The sequence below is a fragment of the Phallusia mammillata genome, chromosome 5 (genome assembly GCF_965637545.1).
Source record: "Phallusia mammillata chromosome 5, kaPhaMamm4.hap1.1, whole genome shotgun sequence".
NCBI lineage: Eukaryota > Metazoa > Chordata > Ascidiacea > Phlebobranchia > Ascidiidae > Phallusia > Phallusia mammillata.
Genome location: NC_137256.1, coordinates 25,924,759 through 25,950,891, shown reverse-complemented (window position 1 = coordinate 25,950,891; position 26,133 = coordinate 25,924,759). Strand labels below are relative to the sequence as shown.

At 34.6% G+C, this 26,133-nt stretch overlaps 2 protein-coding genes across 8 annotated transcripts; one reads left to right on the top strand and one right to left on the bottom strand.

Moving 5' to 3' along the window:
- The first annotated feature begins 9,662 nt into the window (after positions 1-9,662).
- Positions 9,663-24,611, top strand: LOC145228641 (eukaryotic translation initiation factor 3 subunit B-like). Of its 7 annotated transcripts, none has more exons than XM_080093822.1 (24): positions 10,422-10,529; positions 11,636-11,766; positions 12,591-12,700; positions 12,927-13,106; positions 13,842-13,983; positions 14,358-14,561; positions 14,879-15,007; positions 15,327-15,482; positions 16,044-16,175; positions 16,790-16,836; positions 16,909-17,118; positions 17,447-17,518; positions 18,360-18,501; positions 18,826-18,910; positions 19,169-19,249; positions 19,744-19,940; positions 20,296-20,461; positions 21,050-21,153; positions 21,758-21,844; positions 22,091-22,317; positions 22,398-22,500; positions 22,717-22,899; positions 22,967-23,089; positions 24,520-24,611. In XM_080093822.1, the coding sequence occupies exons 7-10, from the start codon at positions 14,937-14,939 to the stop codon at positions 16,833-16,835; spliced, it is 405 nt and encodes a 134-aa protein (XP_079949948.1). In that variant the 5' UTR covers positions 10,422-10,529; positions 11,636-11,766; positions 12,591-12,700; positions 12,927-13,106; positions 13,842-13,983; positions 14,358-14,561; positions 14,879-14,936; the 3' UTR covers position 16,836; positions 16,909-17,118; positions 17,447-17,518; positions 18,360-18,501; positions 18,826-18,910; positions 19,169-19,249; positions 19,744-19,940; positions 20,296-20,461; positions 21,050-21,153; positions 21,758-21,844; positions 22,091-22,317; positions 22,398-22,500; positions 22,717-22,899; positions 22,967-23,089; positions 24,520-24,611. The 7 variants fall into 7 exon arrangements, with proteins under 7 accessions (XP_079949951.1, XP_079949952.1, XP_079949948.1 ...); XM_080093820.1 differs by having other exon boundaries at positions 23,588-24,537; XM_080093823.1 differs by lacking the exon at positions 24,520-24,611 and having other exon boundaries at positions 22,794-22,899; positions 22,967-23,127.
- On the bottom strand, positions 24,296-25,907 carry LOC145227977 (angiopoietin-related protein 1-like). The gene is made up of 4 exons (XM_080092943.1): positions 25,803-25,907; positions 25,624-25,736; positions 25,481-25,485; positions 24,296-24,459 (listed from the first exon to the last, which is right to left on the bottom strand). The coding sequence occupies exons 1-4, from the start codon at positions 25,905-25,907 to the stop codon at positions 24,296-24,298; spliced, it is 387 nt and encodes a 128-aa protein (XP_079949069.1).
- Positions 25,908-26,133: the final 226 nt, after the last annotated feature.

Here is a 26,133-nt window from a genome sequence, read left to right as displayed (position 1 = left end):
GCAAACAATAGGCCTACCATACGTCCTCTTTTAGGAAGACATGCCCTCCTTTTAGACAAAAACTAAGTTGTCCTTCAAGGACAATAAAAAGAGCCCAAATGTCCTCCTTTTTAAGGAATGTCTCATTTACAAAATAAATATGTAAAAATTATGCCTTTGTACATATTCCTCTTACTTTTTAAAGATTCCAGGTTTTACATTTTTTGAAAATACAAGCTTATTTTAGTGTTGTGATAAACGTTAAACTTTATCCAAACTCTTGTATACCGTCTAATTTCTGAAGCCTTTAATTTTTGGTGGAACTCAAAGGTTTTTCGATGTTCTTTTCAACAATGTGTCCTCCTTTTTAGGGATAGAAATAGGATATGTTTTTTTTCATTCTTAATTTACGGTAGAGCTACTAACACTGAGTTTCACCTTTGGCTCGACCTGGGAACTTCTGGTAGGTGGCGCAAAAGAGCATAGGCGTTTATGGTGCTGTTACAGCAATTTGGGTTTATGATAAGAATAATTGCTGAGTCAGCACCATAAACGCCTATGCTCTTTTGCGCTACCTACCAGAAGTTCCCAGGTCGAGCCAAAGGTGAAACTCAGTGTTAGTAGCTCTACCTTAATTTACAGGCATTCCGCAAACAACCATGACGATAGTTTAGCCCCCTTGCGATACACAGTGTTGATAGCCAGGCTAATTCAAACGCTCATCGATAAAGTCAGTCCGAAATAATATTTTGTGAAAACAGCCTATACTAACATGGTAGTCCAGCTCCTCTTTTCCTCCCGTTTCTATTATTATCTTGCGCATTTTGGTTATGCATGACTGACACTGCACTTCGCCTGGAGTTTTGTGTGATGTTTGTGGTAAACAGCTACTTTTTACAAGCCGCTGGCGACAAATCTGTGTCTGTTTTAAAGATTTTTACTTATTCGGTTTAATGATTAATGTATGCAGACGCATTAAAACGTTTTTAGTTTTTAATTGTACAAACTCTTTAAGGTGTATTTTAAAAACTTATAGACAGCCAGTGTCAAATCTTTGTTAGGGAATCCTGTTACTTCAAACAAACTGGAGGGCCATTAGATGGCTATACTAGCCAATATGACATGTCTTGTCATCAGTTGCACTGATGATACCTTGACATAGCTTGCATCATTGTGCACTGTATACACTGTAGTGGTTCTCGAACTTTTTAGTCAGGCGGCGCATTAAATAACTAAAATTTTCTACTGCAGCACACTTCGCAGTTAAACATAACAAAAGTTGTTTTAGGAATGATAATTTTCAACTTGATTGTGGTGGGTGAGAATGCTTTTCATTACCAATAAAAATATGAGCTAAACGTTTCCATGCACACAGAATTTCATCATCAAGTCTTTAACACCAGGGAAAGCTTCCACGGTAAAAAAGCAAATCTTTCGCGACACACAGTTTGGAAATCACTAATCTACAGGCTCAGTTTTAAAAATCTTAATTTGCAAGCCTCGGTAAATCACTTGGCTTTATAATTCCCACTCACTATGTTTTTTTCACAGTAGCCTACTGTTAGCTGTAACATTACTGTTAACAAGATAACCTGAAAATTAAGTGTTTCTATATTTTGTAATATGTTAAAAAAACATTGTGTAGAAAGTACAGACACTTTAAAAGGTTTTTGATTAATTTTTCAGATCCCCTCTTAACACTTTTGATTGCTTGTTAGACCTTAGGAACATTTTAGAAAAAAGTTTTTTTGGATAAAGTAAACAAAAAATCACAAAAAAATCCAAATTTTTTCCTTCCTCCTTATCCTCATCAACTTATAGAATATCACATGTCCTAGTTTGGAAACTTTGATACAATGGATCATAAAACTTTTGCAATACACTAAAAATCCAGCTTGTTGGCTGGCCAAAACTTTCTGTCAGGCATTTAATGTACACACTTTGTAAAAGTTGAAGGTACTCAGATTAAGTAATTAGACCTCCAGACTTTTGCTTCATTGAAGAAATCAGTTGCCCCTGTTGTTGCATAGTGGGCAACTTGCTAACAATTTTGCTTCCTTTTGTCAACTTATTTTTTATCTTGAACAAAACATCACCTTCAAAATACTCCATTGTGTTCAACTTCATGTTACTTATCATAGCAATTAGACTCGTTTTTCTGCACCATTTTTTAGTTTATGACGTCTAGCAATTGTTCGGCGTCTTGAATTCCTCTTCAAATAAACTTTTTGCTTCACAACACACTTTTGCATATTCTCTCATTAGAAAAGTCTGTTCTTTAAACTTTCTGTAATAATCATCGTCCGGTCATTTTTTTAAATCTACCCTTTCTTGACAGTTTAAAATGAGTAACTTTGAAACAAATATGACCTTCGTTCAAGCTTGACTTTTGGTCTGTCCAGTGTTCTTGTACGGGGTCAAAGTCGTTATACATTGATTTATCAAAGATGCAGCCAGTATAGGAAAGTTTCATTTTCACCAGACTTTAATTTATTCAGCAATAAACTATATTTTAAGTAAAATCACAATGATGTGGCTTAAGCGGCCTTAACGCGTTTAAAGACGGAATAAAAAGATAAATCCTATATTAAATACTCCCAAACACCGACCAAACTAAGTAATATAACACAAGGTTGGTGCAGAAAACCGACCACACAAACTCAGTTTTGCCATTTTCTTGATCTTAAAGCACCCAACGCAATGCAAGCATCCTACAAGCATGCAGTATTAATAAGGCGTGATGGAAACAATAGCTGGACTACCATGTGAGTGCTAGTTAGCTCACTTTTAGTCAAACCCCTCAAAGTAACCGCTTAGCAACCTAGACGTGACGTAACGGCTAACGAAAACTGTCAGAAATTCGGTAATTTCGCTTGTGATTGGCTGAAAAAGCCCTGTTGTTTGAATCCGGAAACATCACTGATTTAAACAATGAAACAATAATTCAATTGCCTTACTGCAGTGGTTCTCAAACTGTGCGTCGCGACGCCCTGGTGCGTCGTTTCAATTTTCGAAGGGCGTCGCAAAAAAGTTTTGTTTCGTGGCTTTTTGTTGGTTGTATCAATAAACCCAACTTTAATCATAACTTTCCTCATTAACTTTTATTTGCTGGTGCGTCGCAAGTCCAGAAAAACTTGTCCAGGGGCGTCGCAACAAAAAAAGTTTGAGAACCACTGCCTTACTGTATTGTCTATGTAAGGTTCGTTACTGCTTAATTATGTGCATATACCGAAACAAGATTTAAGCATAAACTTCTAACTAAAAAGCACCATTAATTAGTATTAAGATTAATATAGAAACTGATAGAGTTAAAGAGTGTCACATCTTGACAACGACAGTTTGTTAGTGTTATACTGCAAGATAATACTGGGCAGAAACATTTATATTTGCTTTGTAACTAAACCTCATGGTTCTGTTACACCATGTACTGTCATACGAACAAACTTAACCTTGAAACACTCAGGTACAAATCAAGCGCGCAAAACGCTGCTAAATCATTACTAACTTGCTGTTATAAACTCGATAATAAACATAATTTCAGTTCAACAGTTATGGTGTACTTTCAAAATTGAACATTTACAACGCGTTAAACCTATTTTTAAATTCCTGTCCATTAACTTAACCTCCAGTCTAAAATATTGACAGCCTGCGAAATATGATGTTACTTTTTACCATTAGGACAAAATAGACGGTTTGCAAAACAGGGACACAAGGCCGCCGTATTTGCAACAAATTTGCTTGAATACTGTCTCCATTGCTACTGTCTCCATTTGCTAAACAATAACCTTTATTGAATGACAACTATCAAAAATGTTTGCGCACAATCGTAATGCTTTTTGTCATGTCTCTGATGTCTCAAGCTGTCTTTGGATCATTGTTATGCGCAATTTTGCATAACTAGCTAAAATCCTGCAATCAACTTTCGTTTTCCTGACATGCACATTTAGGCTTAAGGACCGCGAGCTCTGGAAACAATGGCAGAGGGACCGTTTCGAAAAAACATTAAAAGTTTGAGAACCACTGCTCTATAGTGTTCAACTTCATGTTACTTATCATGGCATTTTGATTTTTTTTCTGCACCATTTTTAGTTTATGTGTTTAGCAATTGTTCGGCGCCTTGAATTCTTCTTCAAATAAACTTTTTGCTTCACAACACACTTTTGCATATTCTCTCATTAGAAAGGTCTGTTCTTTAAACTTTCTGTAATGATCATAGTCCGGTCTTTTTTCAAAATCTACCTTTTGTTGACAGTTTGAAATGAGTAACTTTGAAACAAATATGTTCTTCGTTCAAGCTTGACTTTTGGTCTATCAAGAGTTCCTATATACGCGGTCAAAGTCGTTGTACATTAGTTTATCAAAGATGCAGCCAATATAGGAAAGTTTCGGTTTCACCAGACTTTAATTTAATCATCAATAAACTATATTTTAGGTAAAATCAACGCGTTTAAAGACGGAATGAAAAGATAAAACCTACATTAAATACTCCCCAACAGCACAATAACAACCAAACGTAGTAACATAACGCATGATAGGTGCATAAAACCAACCACGCAAGCTCAGATTTGTCATTTTCCTGCTCTTAAAGCACTCAACTCATTTGCTACACATCCCACATGCGTGGAGCTTTAATAAGGCGGGACGGAAACAATAGCTGGACTACCATGTGAGTATATTATGGTGAAACACTGTCCTGGAATCAGGCCAGTTAGCCCACTCAGACTTTTAGTCAAACTCTATAAAGTAACCGCTTGGCAACCTAGACGTGACGTAACGACAAACGAAAAACCGTAAGAAATTCGGAAATTTCGTTTTTGATTGGCTGAAAAAGCCTTGTTGTTTGAATCCGGAAACATCACTTTCCTTACTGCTTTGTCTATGTAAAGTTCGTTCCTGCTTATTTATGTGCTTATACTAAAATAATACTTGAACCTAAACTTCAAAATTATAAAGCACCATTAATTAGTATTAAGGTTAATATAGCAACTGATAGAGTTAAAGAGTGTCAAATCTTGACGACGACAGTTTGTTAGTGTTATACTGCAAGATAATACTGGCCAGACACATTTATATTTGCTTCACAACTAAAAAACATGGTTCTGTTACAACAAACTGACAGCTGTCACACGAACAAACTTAACCATGAAACACTAAGGTACAAATCAAGCGCACAATACTCTGCTAAATCATTACTAACAACGTCCAACAAATGCACAACAAATAAGACGGTTTGCAAAACATGGACACAAGGCCGCTGTATTTGCAACATATTTACTTGAATACGTATTTCAAAACCACTGTTTCGTACAGGTTATGTTAATGTGAAAGATTTGACTATTATTAGCTTGACTTTCTCACGTGATTTGCTTTTAGATCTAGCCTATACTATGACAAGATTAAATGTTAATTGGCAAATTGTAAAACAAACGTGCAAACAAAAATATCGCTTAACAAAATTATAACCAGAAACAAAGTTGACACAAAATCTTATAAAACCTGAAATAGTTAACTAAAACAGCTAAAATATTTTGTCTTAAATTTTTAAAACAATCCCAGGTAAGTGCCAAGTCGCATTATTATTTGCCGCCGAATATAAAAGCGCCCTTGCCCGTCTGTAAAGTGTAAGTCTAAAAGACACGCTTCAATTCGCTTCAAAAGCCAGGATGTACCACTAAAATACGACACCAGGGCTTTGAAGGTCGAAAATTTCCAACGCGGTATTTCTTTTCATTTAACTTGAGCAAACTTTATTGAAAGCTTTTAGCTCTACTGCTGCGCCATGCTTTCAACAACTTTAGCCTGGTAACATTCAAGGTGCAAACCAATCGCACAAAACACTGGTAAATCATTAACTGTTTCGTTGCGGTTATAAACTTGCCATGAAATCATGTTTGCAACAACAGACAGGATGTGCTTGCAAAAAAGAAGCCTATGCTATTACCTACCAGGTAACCACTGCTTCCTTGCCGTAATAAAATTAATACACAATCATGTTTGTACGCAAATAAACTGCCAAAAAGGACGTATTGCAAAAACGAGGGCTCCGCTATTAACACACAGAAATACCAGTTTCACAAGACAGTTTATTACAAACGTTACTGCGTTTTGTTTTACACGAGTTTTAATTTACACACTAACCTAGATTCTCGTACTTTGTTAACTCACCAAGGGGCCTAAATCCAGAGTTTCTTTGGCATTCTTTCACCTTACATAAGCCACTTATTCATTTCCAAACCATTCCGCGCCATAATTTTACCGACGCCTAGGCCTTGTACGTTGCACGTTTTTGGTTGGTTTTTGTTTACTAATACACTGGTTCGGGTAGCGCTGTTTTATGTTTGCCTAAGGTTAAAATGCGATTACTTATTGTAATATTCTTGAATATTATAACATATTGACTTGTTGATCCTGGCTATAAAAGTTCAAAGCCAATAAGCAATATAACATTATCACATTCTTTTTGCTAGTACAACAGTTAGGAATGGTCAAGTTACATTCTGAGCTGTAGTGTGGACGTTAATCTTATGATTTTTATGTATTTGTGATCAAAAAAGGGGAAAAAAACATTTATGTCACTGTTGACAATTGCCAAATCAATAAGTTTATTTCATCTGCGGAAGCGTAATTGAGAACTTCTGTTGTGCTGTTTGTACAGTATCCAGATAATTGCACAATCCGATTAATCGCATAAAATACCTCAACATTTTTATTAATAAATATTTGTGCAATTAACCAGGTTTGTCTGTAGGGTTGTTTCTCGACCAAGTGTTTTAGTTGTGCGACGTTTTGCAACGAATATTGCATAAAAACCGTCTTAAACTTCGGTTTAAAACGGATTGTTCAATGGAAAGGCCACACAACTTTGGAAATGGATAAGTGTTTTTTCGTCTCTATTAGCACGGTAGCAAACTGATTTAAGTTTCTTAATCTTAAATAAATTAATCAAAACATTGTCTTTTCACCTCATAATATATTACTACAAAACAGAGTTTAAACGTGCGCTTATAAATTGTTACGAAATATTTATTATCCTTAAGATTAAAAGACGGGAAAATTAATTTGTGTGTTAATTTACTGCTGTTATAAGCTTTAGCTTTGTGCGGAATCAATACCTTTTTTATTTGAGCGCACATTGAGATAAGTAGTTAAACCATTACATAAACATTTCTAACCTACCGAGAAGTCAAATATTACCAAAAATTTCTTGTTGCAAATCTTATTTGCCTGCTTGGGTTTTGACCAAAATAATTTGATTTCCATGTTTTAGGCATTTCAGATTGCCAGAGTCAAAATGAACACAAACTACACAAAACAAAACACATGGACCGCAAATTTGACCCGGTTCACTGTAGTCACTGTCAAACCCGAATCACTGTAGCCTATTACCCAAGGTTAAAAACACACATAGCTATTCGACTGTTGCGCATCAACCCCCCTAAAATAATAATGAATTTACTGAATTGGTTTAGTTCTTGTCGCAAATTTCGTCAATGATGAACCTTTTTCACAAACACTTGTTAGTCACTTCGTAAAACGCGACCTTAAAATCATTGCCTCGTGCTGTTACCAAATTTAAAACACAAATTTACAATTTGTAAAGCATACATATAAACCCAATATAATTTTTTTTCTTCACGGTTCTGCTACACTGTGTAATTTCACACCAATAACTTGCGCACGAACCTCTGGTAAATCTTTACCCACCACTTCGTTGCCGTAATATACTTGCCATAAAATCATGTTTGTGCACAACAGACAGGATGTGCTTGCAAAGAGGAAACCTACGCTATTACTTATCAGGTACCCACTGCTTCGTTGCCGTAATAAAATTGCCATAAAATCATGTTTGTACACAACATACATTACGTGCTTGCAAAAAAGGAAGCCTTTGCTATTGCCTATCAGGTACAGGAAGTGCACAAAACGTTGGTAAATCATTACCTATTGCTTCATTGTCGTAATAAAATTAATACACAATCATGTTTGTACACAAGTAAACTGCCAGGGTGTATTGCAAAAACGAGGGCAATGCTATCAACACAAAGAAATGCCAGTTTCACAAGACAATTTATTACAAACGTCAGTTCGTTTTGTTTTACACGAGTTAAAAAATTTACACACTAACTTAGATTCTCGTAAGTTGTTAATTCACCAAGGGGACTAAATTTAGAGTTTCTTAGGCATTCTTTCACCTTGCATAAGCCACTTATTCGTTATAAAACCATTCCGCGACATTAATTTACCGACGTCTAGACCTTGTACGTTGCACGATTTTTTGTTGGTTTTGGTTTACTAATACACTGGTTCGGGTAGCGCTGCATGCTCTCATCTCCACCTCAATTGACTGTCCATGTTAACAATTTACACACACACGTATGCAGTGTTTTGTTTTCTTAAAATCTCACAAGCGTTTATCATCTAAGTTTCAAACGCAGAAACTTTAAGTGTAATAATTTAGCCTTGCGCAAGTGCTGCTAAATTTTGCATATGTTATATCCTGAAATTTTGCCGTCTGCAGCCGTTGGTGTGTTTTTGTTATAGTTGCAGGGAAATTATTACATTGAAGCGTCCTTATGCCATGAGTCGAAGTAGGCTAAGCTAACTCCAATTGTTCAATCGTTTTAGTTTTGTTTCATTTTTGTTTTTGTTTTTCTCCATTTATTTATACATAACCCTTTTATTGCCATTTTAATTGTTTTAACTTAGTTTTTACATTTATTTACTGTAAATGATTTAATCACCACTAAAACAATTCAGTTATTTGAACTAAAATTAACTACATTTCAGTTTAAAGTAAGCTTATACTGTAGATTTTTGCTCCATTGCGTTTTAACGTTGCGCAGCTATTTCTGGCTTGGTGATAATTTGTGTCGCTATGTCTTGTTCCGCTAAACCAAATAAACTCTACTCAACTAAACTCAGCTGCAACAAATGCACAAAACTGAAATAGAGTTGATTATTTGTGCACGCGACCGTTTTCATGTTCGCCTAAGGCTAAAACGTGATGACGTAGATGTGTACAAAGCCACATCGAGGTCTTGTCATACATTCCTTAGCCTACAGGCCCACGTTTTTTCTCATGTTTACATACGATGTGGGCAAATTCAATAGTACATAAAACAAATCACTTGATAACTCACGTTTGTTTCGGTTCTCGAAAGTTGCCCTGAATTTTTGATTTCTTTGCTTTTTTAAATCGGTTTATTTTGTTCATAGAAATCTTAAAAGGTAAACAATAAAACTCGAGTTTGCAAACGAGCGTTTCGGTCTCTGGCATAAAACTAATTTGTAAAATGTTAATGTGCTTTATTTAACTGCTGTTTTAAATAGTTTATGAAGGAAAGCATATTAGTTAATAATGCAGTTTGACACGCGGTTTGTGCGAAGTAACAAGTTTTCGGTAAGTGTTTTCAAATTTTCTTTTGACAGAAACCCACCAGTGATTCTGTAATGTTAACACAATATTCTACGCTTTTTAGCATTGAAGCTCACAGATAAAATGTATTTAATAAGTAATACGTATTTTATTAATACGCATGTTTTAATTAATATTCTTCGACATGGTTGTGATTTGTTTTATTATTATCCTCTTGTAAACACAAAGTGTGTAATACTCTTGAATATTATGACATATTGACTGGTTTTCTGTGCCTGTAAAAATCCAAAGCCAATAAGCAATAGAACTTTACCACATTTTCCTGCTGGATACTGAATTTATCTTGAATAAGTCAGGTCAATATTAAGTTTATTACTTACAGCAAAACTTTTTTCTTGCAAAAAAATGCAAAAACAGTTTAAATGTATAACTAACAGTTGTAACGCAACTACCATGAAGGTTGTGGCAAAATGGTAGCTTTATAAAGTACATGATTGCAAAATCATACCTAACGTTGAAAAACACCTTATATATACGAAATATTCGATTTGAACTTGCCATACAATTTGCCATACATTTTGTGTAAAGTGCCGATAAAAGTACTTGTTGTTTCAGTTACTGATATGACTGATTAGTTTCTGTAACAAAGACTGTGCATATGCAACAATAGAAATGTATACAAGCAAAGGGCCAAGTCCCAAAGCATCATGTTTTTGGTGTTTGAGATTTTGCATTTGTTGTTTACTTATTTCCAGTGCACATATTCTGTAAACCATTGTAACTGTTACAAGCAATATTATACCAGTAACAAAAGATTCCAGCAATCAAACAGACACAAAAGGTATTTCAAAACAAACTACATTGTTTTTGTTTTTTTGGTGTGGATGCTTAGTATCCCTGTTTTTAATGTCAAATTTAACAAAATCTACCAAAAACACCTCATAACAATGAGCGAAATCACTTTAAAGTTTTTACACCAAATCATTAAACAGTGTATTTATTTATATGGGATGTTGGTGTTTTTAAAACTTTTTTCAAATGTTTTTAAAAGTGTTTGTTTTTACAGTTCACAGTACTAATCCTCATTATTAGAATACTGTGACACACAATTAAATAAAAACTGCTTCAAGAAAAAATGATTAACAATTAAGAAATTGAACCAGAACTGAAACAGGTAACTTTTATTATATTTTGTAATAGCCGCCATAAAATTGTTTAGAATAACTTACCATAGTCTATGTAGGATAATAGATAAAGTGTGTGTCAAAAATAACTAATTATAAGGTGTTATATCTTGCACTATTAAAAGTGTTTTGGAGTACAATAAAGGATGTGTGGATAATGGGTAGAAATAAAGTTGAACAAAACAAGATTTAAACTGATTGAAAAAATGCAAACCGTTTCAAGCAGGGTAACTTGCTCGAACTGTTGCAAAACTTAAACAGGAAAATATATATATTTTTAACCTAAACTGAACCTAAACCCTTGTAAACAATACATTAGCAAACCGGAACCTAAACCATTGACAAGTGGTTCCACTCCCTCATCTCTAGTTTGCATAGTAACTTATTATCGACTAGGTTAAAAACATGGAAATAATACATTGTTTTGTTTTTGTGTATTTGAGCTTCAAATTTGAATGTCATGATAAACTACTAAGGTACATGACCTGGAAGATTCGTATTTGTTGGTTGGTGCATTGTGCCTTATGCAGTATGAAAGTATTTTATTACTAACTAATAACTATGTTAAATTTACCCTTTGACTCCCAATATTCTTTTTTTTTTTTTACATAGCCTTAGGTTTGTAAAAAAACATTATAGAAATCAAATTATAAACTATGTTAGATAAAGCATTCAAATGTGGCAAATCATAGGCAAGAAAAATATCTGGATTAATTCCATATTTTCTGTACTATAGCAAACTAATCATGCTTTGCACTTAAAATAAACACTAGATTTAGTGTATTTATTCTTTTGAGTTTTAAATATATGTGATAGGAACATGATTTTTACAGCATGTATTATATGTATAATATGCTTTTTCCCAAATTTATTAAATCATTAAGTCATTCATCCTTCTGAATATACTGTAATGCTTTTTCCCCAATTTGTCTTTTTTAATCTATTTGCATTGCATTAGTTTTATACAACTATATGTGATCTAGGATTGCCTGCAAAAAGATGTGGACTTTAAATCAAGTGTGTCACCAGAAACTATTTCTGTGTAGGAAAACATGTGTTTCTGCCTTTCCTGCACTAAAAAAAAATTCTGTTGAAGGATTCCCGTCATGAAGTTTGTCAACACTTCGAAGATTGGAGCTGAGATAAAACATGAACTTTCCGACCTACAACCCAGTGAAGTTTGAGGGCTTAAAATAGAGTTTCCCCAGAATTGAAACCCCCCTCATGGTTAGTAAGGCTGGTGGTATGAAAAAACAAGTTTTATGGCCGGCAGTTAATATTTTTACCCAACATTGAAAAATTTAAAATTAAGTTACCTGATTGAAAATTAAGTTTTTGCATGCAATTGGGCGCTGGCTTCTCTCTGGTGTCAAGTTTGGGGACTTAAAATGGGGTTTCCCCATGATTGCGCTTTCCCCATGGTAGGTGAAGCTGTGGTTTGAAAATACAGAACATTAGTCTAGGCTGGTGCTCTTCCACTTTCTTCCTTTGTACACCTTTTACAATTTTCCAGCAACTTGTTTACCTCATACATAGCAAATGTTTTTGTACACAGGAAGTATAAAAAATAAACTTGCATGGTCAAGTGATTATATTATTGTTACTGCGGGCCAGGAGTGCACAACCTGTAGTCATAAACGTTGAATAGTTTTTATTGGCCTGGGATAAGTAATAACAGCTCAGATGTCATATGCAGTCTTCAGACTGTATGTAAGCCCATTATGGATGCAAAGCAATGTGACAACAGGCATTATTAGCATCACAATATAGATGGTGTCATTACAACCAGTTTTCACTGATCGCTAGACTCTCCAGCTTAATCTACCGAACCAGTTAGAAATCAAACTGGCCTATCAGGCCATTAGAATAGATTTACAAAGTTTTTGCATGTGATCTACATTAAAGTAAATAGTTTTTTATACATCTCTGTATAACTCACCACTATTATTAGATACTGTTGTTAGCTACTTTACTGCATAGGTATGGAATGCATGTTTGAATGCCACTGAATCAAGTTTGTCCTCAAAAGCAATGTACTTTCATTAAAACAGATGACAGGAGAGAACAATGGAATAATGGAATTCAGTTCTAGTTTGGTGAAACAAGGTGTTTACAGAATTGTTTCAGAGAAGCATCTCACAGTTTGTTGTCATTGAGAAGTGTAAGTTTTTCACTTGAAAGTTATTGAATTAACAGTTTCGCGACATATAATATAACTAATAATTTATCATGTGAACATAGAGGTTCTCTTTTCTCTGGTTTACTTCTTTGCAGATAAATAACACTCTTTTAGTTTCAGTAAATGTTTAATATTGCTTTGTGAAAAAAACTTTTTGCTACTTATGTTCACCACTAGTTAAGAATTCAAAAACAATATTTTATCGGAGGTGCTCCATCCCTCCAGTGGAGATTTCCAAAACTGCTTTAAAACAACTTCCGCATCCTATGGAAGGATCATGGAGTGGTTACATGGAACCAGTTGCCAGTAAAAGACCAATTTTGCCACCAGATGTACCAACCATCCACTACCATCATTACATAGGTGTTGGCAACTGACCAGTTTGAAGGTAGGTTTAAAGCTTTATGAGTTATCAGAAAAGTGCGTGGAAGGCTTACTGCTTTCTCTGTTGCTGCCAAACCAAAATTGAGTAGTCTGCATGTCCTTTTGTGTTTTAATCACAACTGAAGCAAGGGTGGGCAACCCGCTCGCTACAGCAGTCTGACTGATTCTTGTATCTCACTCATACCCAAGAGTTGTTAAGTTTAACGCTGATAGTTATTGCTAGGAATAGGCATTGTTATGAATGGAGACACAATTTTGTGTGCTTGCATTGGGACTGTGTAATATGGTTGTGTTGAAGTTGGGCATGATTGTATCCTAAGCAAAGATGTCTAAGGTTAAAATTTAGCAAGTACTGTATATTACTTGAAATTTTACATATTTACATCGAACAAATATGAGTTTAAATTCCCTAAATTTAAGTTTGCCTACATTCTTGTGTTATTGCATTAGCATTATTGCGACCGCCTTCACAATATCCCTGTTTCTGTGGCCTACATATGCAAAAAGTTGCCTACCTTTAGTGTATAGGAACTCTGCAAAACTAGTAACTGTATTTTGATGTAAACTTTACATATTTAAATTTAAACTTTAAATGTTTATGTGGTCTTAAAAAATGTATATTTTTTGTCTGAGCTTATTTAATCAAATTCTTTAATATGTATAGTTGTTTGTGGTTTAAGCAAAATTTTGCAACCTACTTTAATCTGAGGTTCCTGTTAATTTTGTGTTTTGTCTGCAGATGTTGATCCGATCATCAACACAATCACGCTTCCCCAAACTCCAAACACTCCCTCCCGTTAATCCCACTGCACCTCGAAGTGAGCAACTTCAACTCTCCTCAACCACAAGTGCTCCATCTAGTGGTACAGTACCAACCCAGTGTAAGTTATAAAAACTGAAACTTTGATATAAAAACTTATTGATTTTCCAACTTTTAAGTTTTCACTAGATGCTATTCCGACAAGACATTACAGGATTAATTAATAGATTTATTGAACGTTTGTGATTTAAACTTTTTCTAGGGCCAAATGAAATGAAATATGATATGTTTGTTTGTGGTATAAGCAAAATACATTTAGATCCAGTGGTACAGTGCCAACCCAGTGTAAGTTATAAAACAGAAATTTTGATAAAACAATGCCGTTTTGCATTATTTTTTGTGTGTGTGCTGTACTATGTGCTTAAAGTGTTATAAAAACCTGATGAAGGTATTTGAATGTTGCAGAATATGATGTGAAATTTTTATATCCCGCAGCACCTGCCCTCCAGTGGATGTCTGATTGGGGTTCTGGAGGTCAAGGTCAGGTGACCTTGGAAGGAACGAGGCTGAACTTCAACGGGGAATGGTTGTTGGTGATGAGGATTCCTGCTGCTTGTCTGCTCGACTTGATCAGCTTCTGAAATTTTCACTATTAAAAGTTTGTCGGACCCTTACAGTGCTGTGGTTGTGTTTAAAAAGGTAAATAACTTATCAAGGCATGTTTCCAACTGGGGGAATTTGATGTGTTTTGGATAAATTATGTTGATTGATTAGCAGAAATTATTACCCACTCTAGTATTACTTATTTTTGTGCAAAAAAATGTTTAATGTGCCAAAGTTGAAGGGTGGTATTAAATACAGAATAATATAGCACATACGGTATACTGTATGTAAAATGTCAGAACATGGGTTAATGAACGCAACTTGATTTGTTATTATGGATCCCCTTTCATGAAGTTTTTCATGTTTGTGGCTTATATAAGTCTAACAACTGCTGAATGTTGCATTGTTTGTAGGGCAACTTGCATTACTATTTGGAAGAGGAGGAAAGCAATGACCAGTTTGGTGTAATTTATGATGGTGGTGAGAAGACTGCTATATACCTCAATACTGCTGCAGAACCAGTTGCTAGTGAAGAAAGGAAGGTATGACAAATTGTTTTTGGTTTGCACGCCCCATAATGAATAAAATAATGACAAAAATTTCATGAAATAAGTTAGTTATGTTGCATTTAGTTTTTATCTAATATTAATTACAACATTTTTTCATGAAAATTTATTTTTAGCAAAGATAATTCATTGCATGCCAACACAAAAATCTCAATACTGTTGGAATGCAATAAGCATACATTGCTAATAGACATCAGAAAAAAGATGGTCAAATCTTTAAGAATTGTGCAAAATGGCAATTCCAAGTTGAGCAAGGGTATATTAAAATCATACATGTATTTTAAACTTTTTCGAGGTGGACTGAAACATGCACAAGGTGGTCACCTAAAGGATCATACTTGGCCACATTTCATGCACAAGGAATTGCTTTATTGGGAGGGGAATACTTCAAGCAGATCCAGAGATTTGCCCACCCTGGTGTCCAACTTATTAACTTTTCACCATCTGAAAGGTGAGGAGTGGCCGTTAGTATAGATCAGGGTGCAGTAAACTATTTTGCACTACAGATAGATTTATGCCTGGCCCTGTTTTCTGGTTATGTGGTTTTGTTCAATAAAATGATTAATGTCTGGTGTATACAACTTTTTTACAATCTACCAACCCATATTTAATGGACATCTGGCACAACCTTGCAAAGTTATAAACGAGCTTTTAATCTTACCTAATGTGTGCAAAGTTTACATAAAAAATAATACATGTGTTATATATATATAATATGTTGTAATGCACTTCTTGAGTTTTTATGTACAGTTATAGCTTCGAAGTTTGAAACATACCCGAGCAGCATGCATATATTTGAACTAACAGTATTATATTCAGGATATCCTTGATTTTGTACACTTTTCTAACTTTTTAACAAGTCTGCATTGCTGCAATTACCTGTAAAATAAAGATACCATTCATTGTTCTTTATGCAAGTGCTTAAATTATTTATTAAAATTGGTTGGATTTTAGGATTGTGAGCCAAACTAAAACAAAACAGAGACAAAAATATCCTTGTTGTTTTTTACAGATACTTGGTAACTTTCAGGCCAATGCAGGAACAAGGAACTAGTGAAGATGCCCAGTCCATTATAATATGGGAAGTTTTTACCGGCACAAAGAAGATGGGTTTCCATGCCGACATGTCTGGAGTTGATGACAGGCAAGCATGTAATGAAATATTTTACATACCTTAATGTTGTGTTTTACATGTTCAAACTTGACATGATGTTTTGTAACCTGCAGAGAAATGTACAAGTTTTGAGCGATTTTTCCCATATCAGATTTCATTAGCTACTAAAAATTGGTATAACACAAAAAATTAACAAAAATAGACCAAATTAATACCCCAACTGTTGTATATTTGTTACAGACTATTTGACAAAAAAACTATTCATGGTAAATTCATTTACTGTGTGTGTGGATGATTGTATTTAGACTTTTGGAAGAAAAAGTTGCCTATCATTGTTCAAACAAGTTTGTTTAACTAACCTGTGTGAAATTTGCTCGTTGGCAGATGGAGTTATGATGGTACTTACTTTGTAAGAAAATCCAAGGTGTACTAAGTGTCTATGAAACTCCTGTAAGTAGCTAAAGCAAAAAACCTAATAACTGTCATTGAGGAGCACAATATAACAAAGTAGTTACCCTCATTCTGCACACAACAATTTTAAACAAATTCATTGTATTAATTTACATGCAAAATTTCACATATTTTCTACCTTTATCGAAAGATTTGTATTATTGGTCTTTAATGTTCATACATGCTGTTTACAGAGCATGGGACTTTTGGACAAAAAGAGCACACCAGTTGATGGAGTGAGGTGTGTATTAAAACTTTTCGTAACCTCGAACAAACATACCAAATCAGTATTAAACTTTTTCTTAAATTTCAGTGAGTTTGTGTGATCACCCTTGGCCAACATGTTAGCTTTCTGGGTACCCGAGCAAAACAAGATACCAGCTCGCTCACAATTCTTGCAATTTTATCCAAGAAAGAAGTTCGAGTGAAGAACTTGTTCAATGTTTCTGAAATCCGACTGAACTGACACAAACAGGGCAAGTTTCTTTGTGTCAAAGTGGACCGATACAACAAAGCAAAGAAGGTATTTGAGTTCTTGTTTTGGTAAATTTAAGGGTTAATGTTTTGGTCAATTTAACGCTTCATTGATATTTTGACAACCGAATGACCCCAATTCCATGCATCCAAACAGTGACAGTTTAACTCTCAACCATACTTTACATTGTCTTTATACTTTTTGATAGCTTCCATGTTAAAGCTGGTTTAGCTGACTGGTCAACCAGCTAGATTTTTGTGGGTTGTGCTGTTCATTGTTGCGATATGTTTGAACTTTGGTTTCATACTGTTTCCATTAATTTGCGCATCAGTAACAGATTAGTAGTCATCAACTCAAAATTGTTTTCTTTCTTTAGCCTACAATTTCCAATTTTGAAATATTCCACATTCAGGAAGTTCCTGTCGACATAGTTGAGCTGAAGAAGCAGGTAAAAACAGTTTTCTTGTTCTTCTTGTTTCTTGTTTCAATTGCAAACACTCACCTTAATCCAAATAGCTTTAACTGTCAGCGGTTTTCAAATTCTCCATTAAACAAATCACCATGTAATATCATGCAGAATTTAGTATCTCCAATGGTTTAGTTCCCTTTTTATGTACTGATGTAACATATTATTTTTGCACTTAATTACTGATAGAGGGATTTAGGCTTATTTGGGCTTGAAATAAAAACAACAACAGCAAGACCAATTGCATAAAGTTTTAGTTTTAACATACAAAGCTTTGTGCTTTTTTTATTGTTTCCACTTTTCTGTGAGCACAAGATTATTGCTGTTAAGTTTGAAACTAATAATCTTAATGTTTAGAAAAGCTGGCAAATCCACAATAACTTCATCAAATTTATGGCGCATTTTCATGTTTCAAACTCACAAACATCAAACAGCTGCTTGCAACTGAACTTTATATTTTTACTTACCAAGGAGTTAAAACAAGTTTGTAAACATAGCTGGACATGTTTAAAAAGCCAAGAAAAAATGATCCAAAACAAATTACTAATGGGCTTGTAAATAGCAAATACATGAAGCGAAAACATTTATTGTCACAAACACTTATCTTATCTGTTCTTTATTCTGTTACACCACAACTTGCTTTAATTTTGATGACAGCTATTTTAGAAACATCTGCAACACAATGTATTCTCTACACACAAACTCTCTGGCAATTTTGTTTAGTTTTTTTTTTTCAGTTTTGAACTTTATGTAACATACAAAACCAAGTGACAATTTAAGCAGCTGATTTCCGCCACATTTCAAATATATTGTTTGTTTGCAGCATTTTCTCCAGCCCACAACCGAAGTTCAAACCCCAACACAAGGAATATAAGGATATTCACAGCACATCAATTTCATCAGTGAAGAAAGATGCTTTACCACAAGATGTAGAAAATATAAATCCCATCCCAACCCCATACATAGTAAGATAATACGGATCTGATCAAGTTGTGTTATTCTTTCAACTGTGTTTAATCAAAACATAACTACAGCAGAATTTAAAGATTTTTTTTTTATTGTAATCATCTTTTGTAATAATATCCATTATGTATTTGAGATGTTTAATATTGTGTGGTGCTGTGATGCATTTTCTAACTTTACATTTACACTCACTACATGAGGGATAAATACCTGCATGTAGACTTTGTAATATAACTGATGATGGTATGAGCTACTGCAAAACAACATATTTTATCTGCTATGCCCTTCAGTATATTTACACTCAGTATGTGTGACTTGTTTTTCAGGATCCAAGATTGGATTCCACGAAATACCGCCCTACCCGTTCCACCAAGTGAGTCTTGGAGAATTGTGGATGAAAAAAACTTGCAGGTTAATAATGTGGCTTGATGCTTTCTACTAATTTGTCCTTCAGAATCTAAAAATACTTGCAACATTTTTATAACAGACCCAATTCCCATAAGCATGTGTGTGGAGAACCTATCGATTTTGCAAAAAACATTTATGTTAGGATTTCAAATGTTGTGTATAGTAAATCGTTAAATAAAATAAAGAACATATAAAATGTAAATATTTAGGAAAACCACCTTTTTAGTTTGTGATTAATTTTACATGTAAAATATTTTGCAGTCAGCTGTTTCTAAGTCTTCATCTAATGATTCTGTGATGCTTGCTTGGGGAAGAATCCCAACATTTGTGGACAATATTGAGGTAAAATAATTTCATTCATTGCACTAACCTTCACCATATGTTGTAACATGTGTACCTCTTAAATCAGACACATGTACCTCTTAAACATGTAAGATGTATATCTTTGAGCAACTGATTTTTGTTCATTAAGAAGCCAAAAGCCACAAAGGCATTTGTATTAATACATGGTTCATTATAATACAGTCACCAGAATATACATTTTAAAAGATGCTCTGGTTACATAAACTTTTATCTATGCAGACAAGCTGCTGTACTGCCACATTTTGAGCAACTTTAACTTATAGTTAACCAGTTGAATTGAAAGGATAAAAATTCATCCTAGCTTTCTAGCAAGCTTGTAAAGAACAACTGTAACTTATATTTTAATATCTGTCATAGTGTCAAATTAAATTTAGGATTTTATTTACTTTTTGTAGAAAAATATTGTAATTTTTGCTTCTCTGATAATGTCCTCTTTGCCTTCTAAAATATTACCAAATTTCATCATTAAACAGGTAAAAAACTTCCTTATTTGGTCGGTTTTTGGATCACTGCCCAACTTTTGGCATCTCCGACCCATTTGGATTACCTTCACCTGAATGTTATATCACTTGTCAATACGAAATATCAGTTTCTTCATCACAATGTTCGTTCCGATGTTTGATTATCATAATGACAGCAATAAACAAATCAGTGGATGGATGTAAAAAAGGTTAATATAAATGAATTATTTTGGGGGTTGTGATTGTGAAACATAACAAGCATGAAAGTCTATGAGATGGTGTTTTTCAACTGCTGGTACATCGGGTTTTTAGGTACGTTTTAGATAGAATATTTCCAATTTTCAATTTAAATATGTCCAAATCCTTGTTAAGCTTGCAGACTGATAACATTTTGACATCATTGGTTAAAATTAGGACTTAAAACTGTGAAACAAAAGAACAAAAAACTTGGTTAAAAATGTTCGGTCTGTAAGCTTAAAAAACTTTCAGTTGAAATCTATTTAAAAAACTTTCTGTGTTTTATAACGCATAAGCAAAGTTATCTTTAGTTTTGTTTAATTTTAGAATTTGATCGAAACTGAAACTAGTATTGGAGGTATGTGTTGAGAAACTGATGGAAAGATGTGAATGTTTGTTACAACTGTTTTGTTACCCTGATGGTCGGCTTGGTTATCAAACACATACAGAATTAATGAGAGAAAAGTCAAAGTCAAAAAGTGCTATATTGCAGGTTTGTTATTGGTTTATGGATGTGTCAGATACTTATTTTGGTTGGTTGAAACAAAAAGCCTGGAAATGAGACAATCACAAACTACATCATTAGGAAAATAATTTCCATCTAGTTTCATATTCTTGTTGCTCCAGCTCGGACGAGCCCACTTTAAGGCTGACAATGTATTTTTGTCTGTGCACTGGCCTAGGGTTCTTGCTTGCATTTGGCGCATGACCCAGTCTATTGTAGTCTGATGTAGGCTGCAATTTCATGACATTTGTACCCTTTATTTTGCAAACATGAGGTACATTTAGAATAAGGTTCAATTATCACTTTCTAAGCCTGGAACTCTACTTTTGAAGCCCAGGCATTTGTTGTCGTATTTTAGCTATAAAACATAAGATGACTCAGCAAAAACAAGTATCTTGTGAAACACTTTTAGTAGGGATAACAAGGGCCCAAATAAACTTAGCAACATGTTTTATTAACCAACTGTTTCGAAAAATGCTCTTGTCATCAATAGTGGTATGAAGAGGCCACTTCAGTTACATCCGTTTATATCCACTTGAGTCACATAAAAGATTGATAAAAAGGTATTATTTTAAGATCCTAAAACAAGAAGAGATTAATTACAAACAAACAAGTCAGTGTTACAACCTAATTGACAAATTCAGAAGAAACAAAACATCTATGGACTGGTTTTTGCTGAGGTAGGATTTTCTCATTTGTGTGTGATAGGTAATAAGGCAAGTAAGAGTAAAATGTTCATGAAAGGACAGCTTTCATCAAAACTAACGATTAAGTGATCTGTGTTAGTAAATGTAATTGCAACACACAAACACATTAGTGTTAGGACTTACGCATGTTGTTGCAAACATGTGATAAAATAATGATTCTTGTCCTGTATATGGCAATTCATGTGGTTGCTACATGCTTCAGTATTCTAGACCAGTGGTTCCCAACTGCAGGTCCGCGTAAATATTTTGCCGGTCACAAATTATCTTCATTTTTGAGATTTTGATATGAGATTCATACTGGCTGGATATGAGACATATGTATCTTAAATTAGTACCAAGTATGCAAGATGCAATTTCCATGTAAAGTTATAAATGAATTCCAGCATTGTCATGCACAACTGCATTTCATCATCAAGCGATAAAACATAGGATGACTCAGCGAAAGCAAAGATTTAGTGACACAATTTAGAAATCTTTTGCTGCATATAATTTGATAATTCCAGTAGCTTAACACCAGATATTTTGTTAATGTTACTTTCATAAATGTGTTCAGTCGGATTTATTTACATTTGCGTAGATTTCCAAGATGGATGAAGTGGTTGGTTCGCCACCTGGAAGTTTTGCTGCACAACAAGCGACCCCAGCAGATAAACAGACAGACTCTGTAAGTTTGAAGACTCTGATTGCTTTGACAAAGTGCACAGTTTTGCGGAGTGACGTTTCGCCAAATTGGCTTCAATCGGGTTTGTGTATAACCTGGGTAAATCACTATCTGAGCTACACAGACTCAATGGTTTGCCTGCAGAAGTCATTCATGTCTTTGTTTTTCACACCTGTGATTTGTACAATACTGCATTGCCGGTTGGCATAAATGCTATATGGCTGACCAAAGTAACGAATATATTTGTAGTTGCTGGCTGAAGGTCAAACTGGCGATCCCCTGCTATGAAGCTGACATGTGCAGCATACGAGGCAGGCAACGGTGCTTGTGATTCAACTTTCTATTGGCGCGGCTAATTAGTCGCAAAAACAAAATGCAAACCCGTTTTGGTCATGAAACTACAAATGCACTTGATTTATTCTTGGCCTAAGTTCAAAGAACACGTCATGATTCTGACGTCACCAGCTTATGATTGGGTAATATTCTTGGTTCATTGTTTTAATAAACTTGTCAAAATGTTTCATTTTGTTGTTGCAATTTGTTTTTCACGTTGCAGACGTCGAGTGGCCTAAAGGGAGATGAAATTCTGTCAGACGACGCAGTGAAATTGATTCGACATTTGTTAACGAAAGATTCCAGCGATCGAGCAGGCTCAAAAGGTAATTATGGGTTCCCTTCCCTGAAGGCAGAGTTTAGATAAAGTTAAGTTTACAATTTATTGACAATTATATAATTACAAATTTCTTAAAAAGCGTTAGTAACAAAATCACTGAAGTTTATTATAGTTTAATAATTTATTCAGCTTCAAGCAAGTTAAGTGGATTATAATATTACCAAACCACATCTACAAATGAAAGTAAATTCCTTTTCTCAAGTTTTAGAATTCCTTCCTGGTTGAAAACTACTGGCAAATACGTTGGTCACCTGACAAATTTATTCCTATTTTCCGAAGAAATCCGATGTTTTCCAATCTTCCATGGCACGATTCAAAGGGAGTTACCATGCCAACGATTTGAGAAGCAAATGATGCTTTGTTTCCATGACAAAAGGGTGACAAAGTGGGTTTCAACTTTTAACTTTCGAAACCATGGCAACAATGTGACTCAACCTTTTCTCCGTTACCAGGGCAACCGTTGAAGGTGACTCGACATTTTTGTGACGTGGTTTCCAATTGTCGAACACTAGGTGGCTAAACTTTGGTTTCCATGGCGATTTCTAACTTTCCCAGAGCTACGTCATTTGTGTGCAGTAAGTTGAAATTTTGAAATAAAGTTCGTTAACTTCTGCTTATTCTGTCTTTTTTACATAATGTGGAAAGCTCGAAACACAATTTAACAAGTGCTGATTAAGCCGTGTATTGTATTCACAAAATCAAATCTACGTTTTTAATGCAAACATTTTTACACATATTTTAATTGTAAGTAATAATACCACGGTTTTTCTGCAAGTATTTTTGCATTGAAATTAATTTGCATAAAAATGGGTGAAATCGCTTTTAGAAAAAAACTTTATTTATTTTTTGATAAATCCTAATCACTAACGGTTAGAAAGTAGAATTGTGCGAATTTTAAGTTTTGCGAGATTTAGACACTTAATTCAACAGGGTAATTGTATTTACATAATTTACACTGATACGGGAAAAATTAATAAAAGTCCATATTTTCATCTTTGGAAGAGAAATGTTGATTTTATTCGCATTTAAACATCATCGTTGATTCTTTAATCGCTTCATTCGTCCCTTTCCAGTGATACCAGAGCATGTTGCGCCAATTACCTTCTGATCGTCCCCATTCACCGTTGAGTTTAGAATGGGCACAATTATTATACCACCATCCACCGTCATCGCCGTAAGCAAGTGCACAATTGCCCCAACCCGCCCTGTGTCACAATGTAATATTCCAATAAAACTTACCCTCGATACAAACTACACAAACACATAGTGGAATATTTAAATGTGTGTTTCAACCAATAGCGCCATCACTTTATCAGTTGTAACGTCACACAGGCTGTTTTGATGATTTTATGACGTCACACACTAACTACCAAATGTTTTGGTTTTTGGTGTATTTTGATTTTTTTAACAAACGGTTTTAAACACGATTATTAAACATGCGAGTGATTTTTTCTGATGTGGAGATTTTTGTATTTCCTTTTTTTACTTAGTTTTTTTTAAAACTTAGTCAATAATTAATTTTGCAAATTTTTTATTCAATATCTGCAGTTGAGATTTTTTTTCTTTAATTATTCGGTTTTGTCCAAATTTGGTCAATTTTTTTAGGATTCTTATTTTGTATTTTTGCCTGTTGTTTTTATATTATTTCTGTGCAATTGATTTTGCACAATTGTTTTTGTCTTGCAATATGACGTCACAAAACAAATTTACAATGAAACAAAAATAATCTTGTTCATCTGACAATGCGGAAATATTTTCATACATATTCACATAAAATGTATTTACCCATCATTATCCCGATCTTTGGTGGTGAATTGGTATCCGTTGTGATATTCCAAACTGTCACCAGCCGTTCCACTGAAGCCAGAAACATGTAAACGATAATTGTCTGATTCGTCGTCGATTGCAAACGAACTGCGAAAACAAAACACATGTTGGTGTTTTTCTGTTTATTTTGGGTCGCCCAGGACACACTTTTCGCTTTCCTTTATGTTTTTGTTTTTAGTTTAACGCTGGGAGTCGATACGGAACTGAACCCGAACCCGCGAACCGGTTTGAGCGGTTAAATTCAATAAACCTGAACCGAACCGGTAAAAATGCAGCCTGTATTACTTTTTGTAATCGCCACCAGAATTTTTATTGATTTCAAACAATGTACTGAAGCTTTATGTCGAAGATGGATTCGTTTCTTATGCGGAAAAGTTTGATCCAAGGGATTACATTATGTTTGTAAAACTATGCAGCCGAAAACCTGCCACGACACGTCCTACCTTTCGTTTTGTGTTAACCAGGTGTTTAATGCAAACGGTAGATGATGGCGAATTTCCTTTTTATTTGCTGATAGAATATTTAGATCGTTTGTAGCTTCGTTTAAAATGCATTGCTTCAATTTGAAATATGATAAACGACACGTTAATGCAGGGGTGGGCAAAGTTCATGCGGCCCGTCAAATGTTTGTAAATTTAAAAGAGAAAGCAAACGCTAAATGGTATTATGAACACGGGCGTAGAGTTTTCAAAAATATCAGAGTGGGACTTGCCTATATCTATACCATGTTTAGTATCTGTACCCGTACCATTAGATACTTTTTACATGCCTATAGGTTCTGCCAAAGTATTTTGCAAATAGTCACTTCACACCATTTCTTCGTTCTGTTTCAAGAACAAATGTGCGTGTACTGAATAGACGATTCCACTGACAGTAGGTTTTGAAGGAAAATTGTATTTTTACTTTTTATATGAGATATTTTTTAACATAACGTTTTTTAATGCAGATAAATTTGATGCTCATTTTTTTACGGGGTTCGAACCCGATCAGTTTTTTATGTCTGTATGTGGGTCAGGCGCGCCGGACCACTCGGCCGAGTTTCTGTCCAATTTGATCTCCGGTTGCCACAAATAACCTATTACATGACCAAGTTGTAGCGCCACCATTTGGGCGTATTATTTTTGTGGTAGAAATCATACCTGTACTGAGCGTAAGCCGTTGTGGCATCAAAACCTGTCATCTTTATTTTCAGTTTGCAGTTCTGTCCACTTGTCATCCTTTTTATTTTATCCAAACCTGGGTTGTTTAAAGTTTTGGTCAAATTCAATTTACGCGTTTAAACAAAATTATTTGTTCACCGAGCCAGAATTCTCCTTCCATGTTTCCGAATCCATCTTTATATTCCTGCCAGTTTCGGTTAAAATCCACACTTCCGTTAAATCGTCGTTGAAAGACCTGTCATGCAGGAAATATACCAGTGTTGTAATTCTCCGTTGTTATTCTACATATTGTTCGACTTACCGTCCAACCTTCGGCACAGACCGCTTCCTTGTTGTTACTGATAAACCTCTGGTAACCATCCACTGATGACGTTGAGCAGCTGGTCGCTGGTATTCTGCTGTTCATCTCTGAAATGTACAATTCGACATCAAAACAAAGAAAAATATTTGCAAAAAGATTTTTCTGTCGCTAAAAATGCAGAACCTTCTGTATAGAAAGGAGAAGCTAAAATAGTTTAGTTTCGAGTCTAAATAATTTACTTTCACGGGTAAATGAAATTAGTGTGACTATAAGGAGTTTTAATTAAAAAATGAATGCTACATAGGTATAGGTATAAAGTTATTTTCGAGTC

What these genes read in the sequence shown, in the direction of transcription:
- LOC145228641 (XM_080093822.1), top strand. Translation starts at nt 14,937, where the DNA reads ATGATGGTGGTGAGAAGACTGCTATATACCTCAATACTGCTGCAGAAC. An exon ending in AACTTTTCACCATCTGAAAG is followed by an intron (nt 15,483 to 16,043) that starts GTGAGGAGTGGC and finishes TGTTTTTTACAG; the next exon opens with ATACTTGGTAACTTTCAGGC. An exon ending in ATGTCTGGAGTTGATGACAG is followed by an intron (nt 16,176 to 16,789) that starts GCAAGCATGTAA and finishes TGCTGTTTACAG; the next exon opens with AGCATGGGACTTTTGGACAA.
- LOC145227977 (XM_080092943.1), bottom strand. Translation starts at nt 25,907, where the DNA reads ATGAACAGCAGAATACCAGCGACCAGCTGCTCAACGTCATCAGTGGAT. An exon ending in TCTGTGCCGAAGGTTGGACG is followed by an intron (nt 25,737 to 25,802) that starts GTAAGTCGAACA and finishes CCTGCATGACAG; the next exon opens with GTCTTTCAACGACGATTTAA.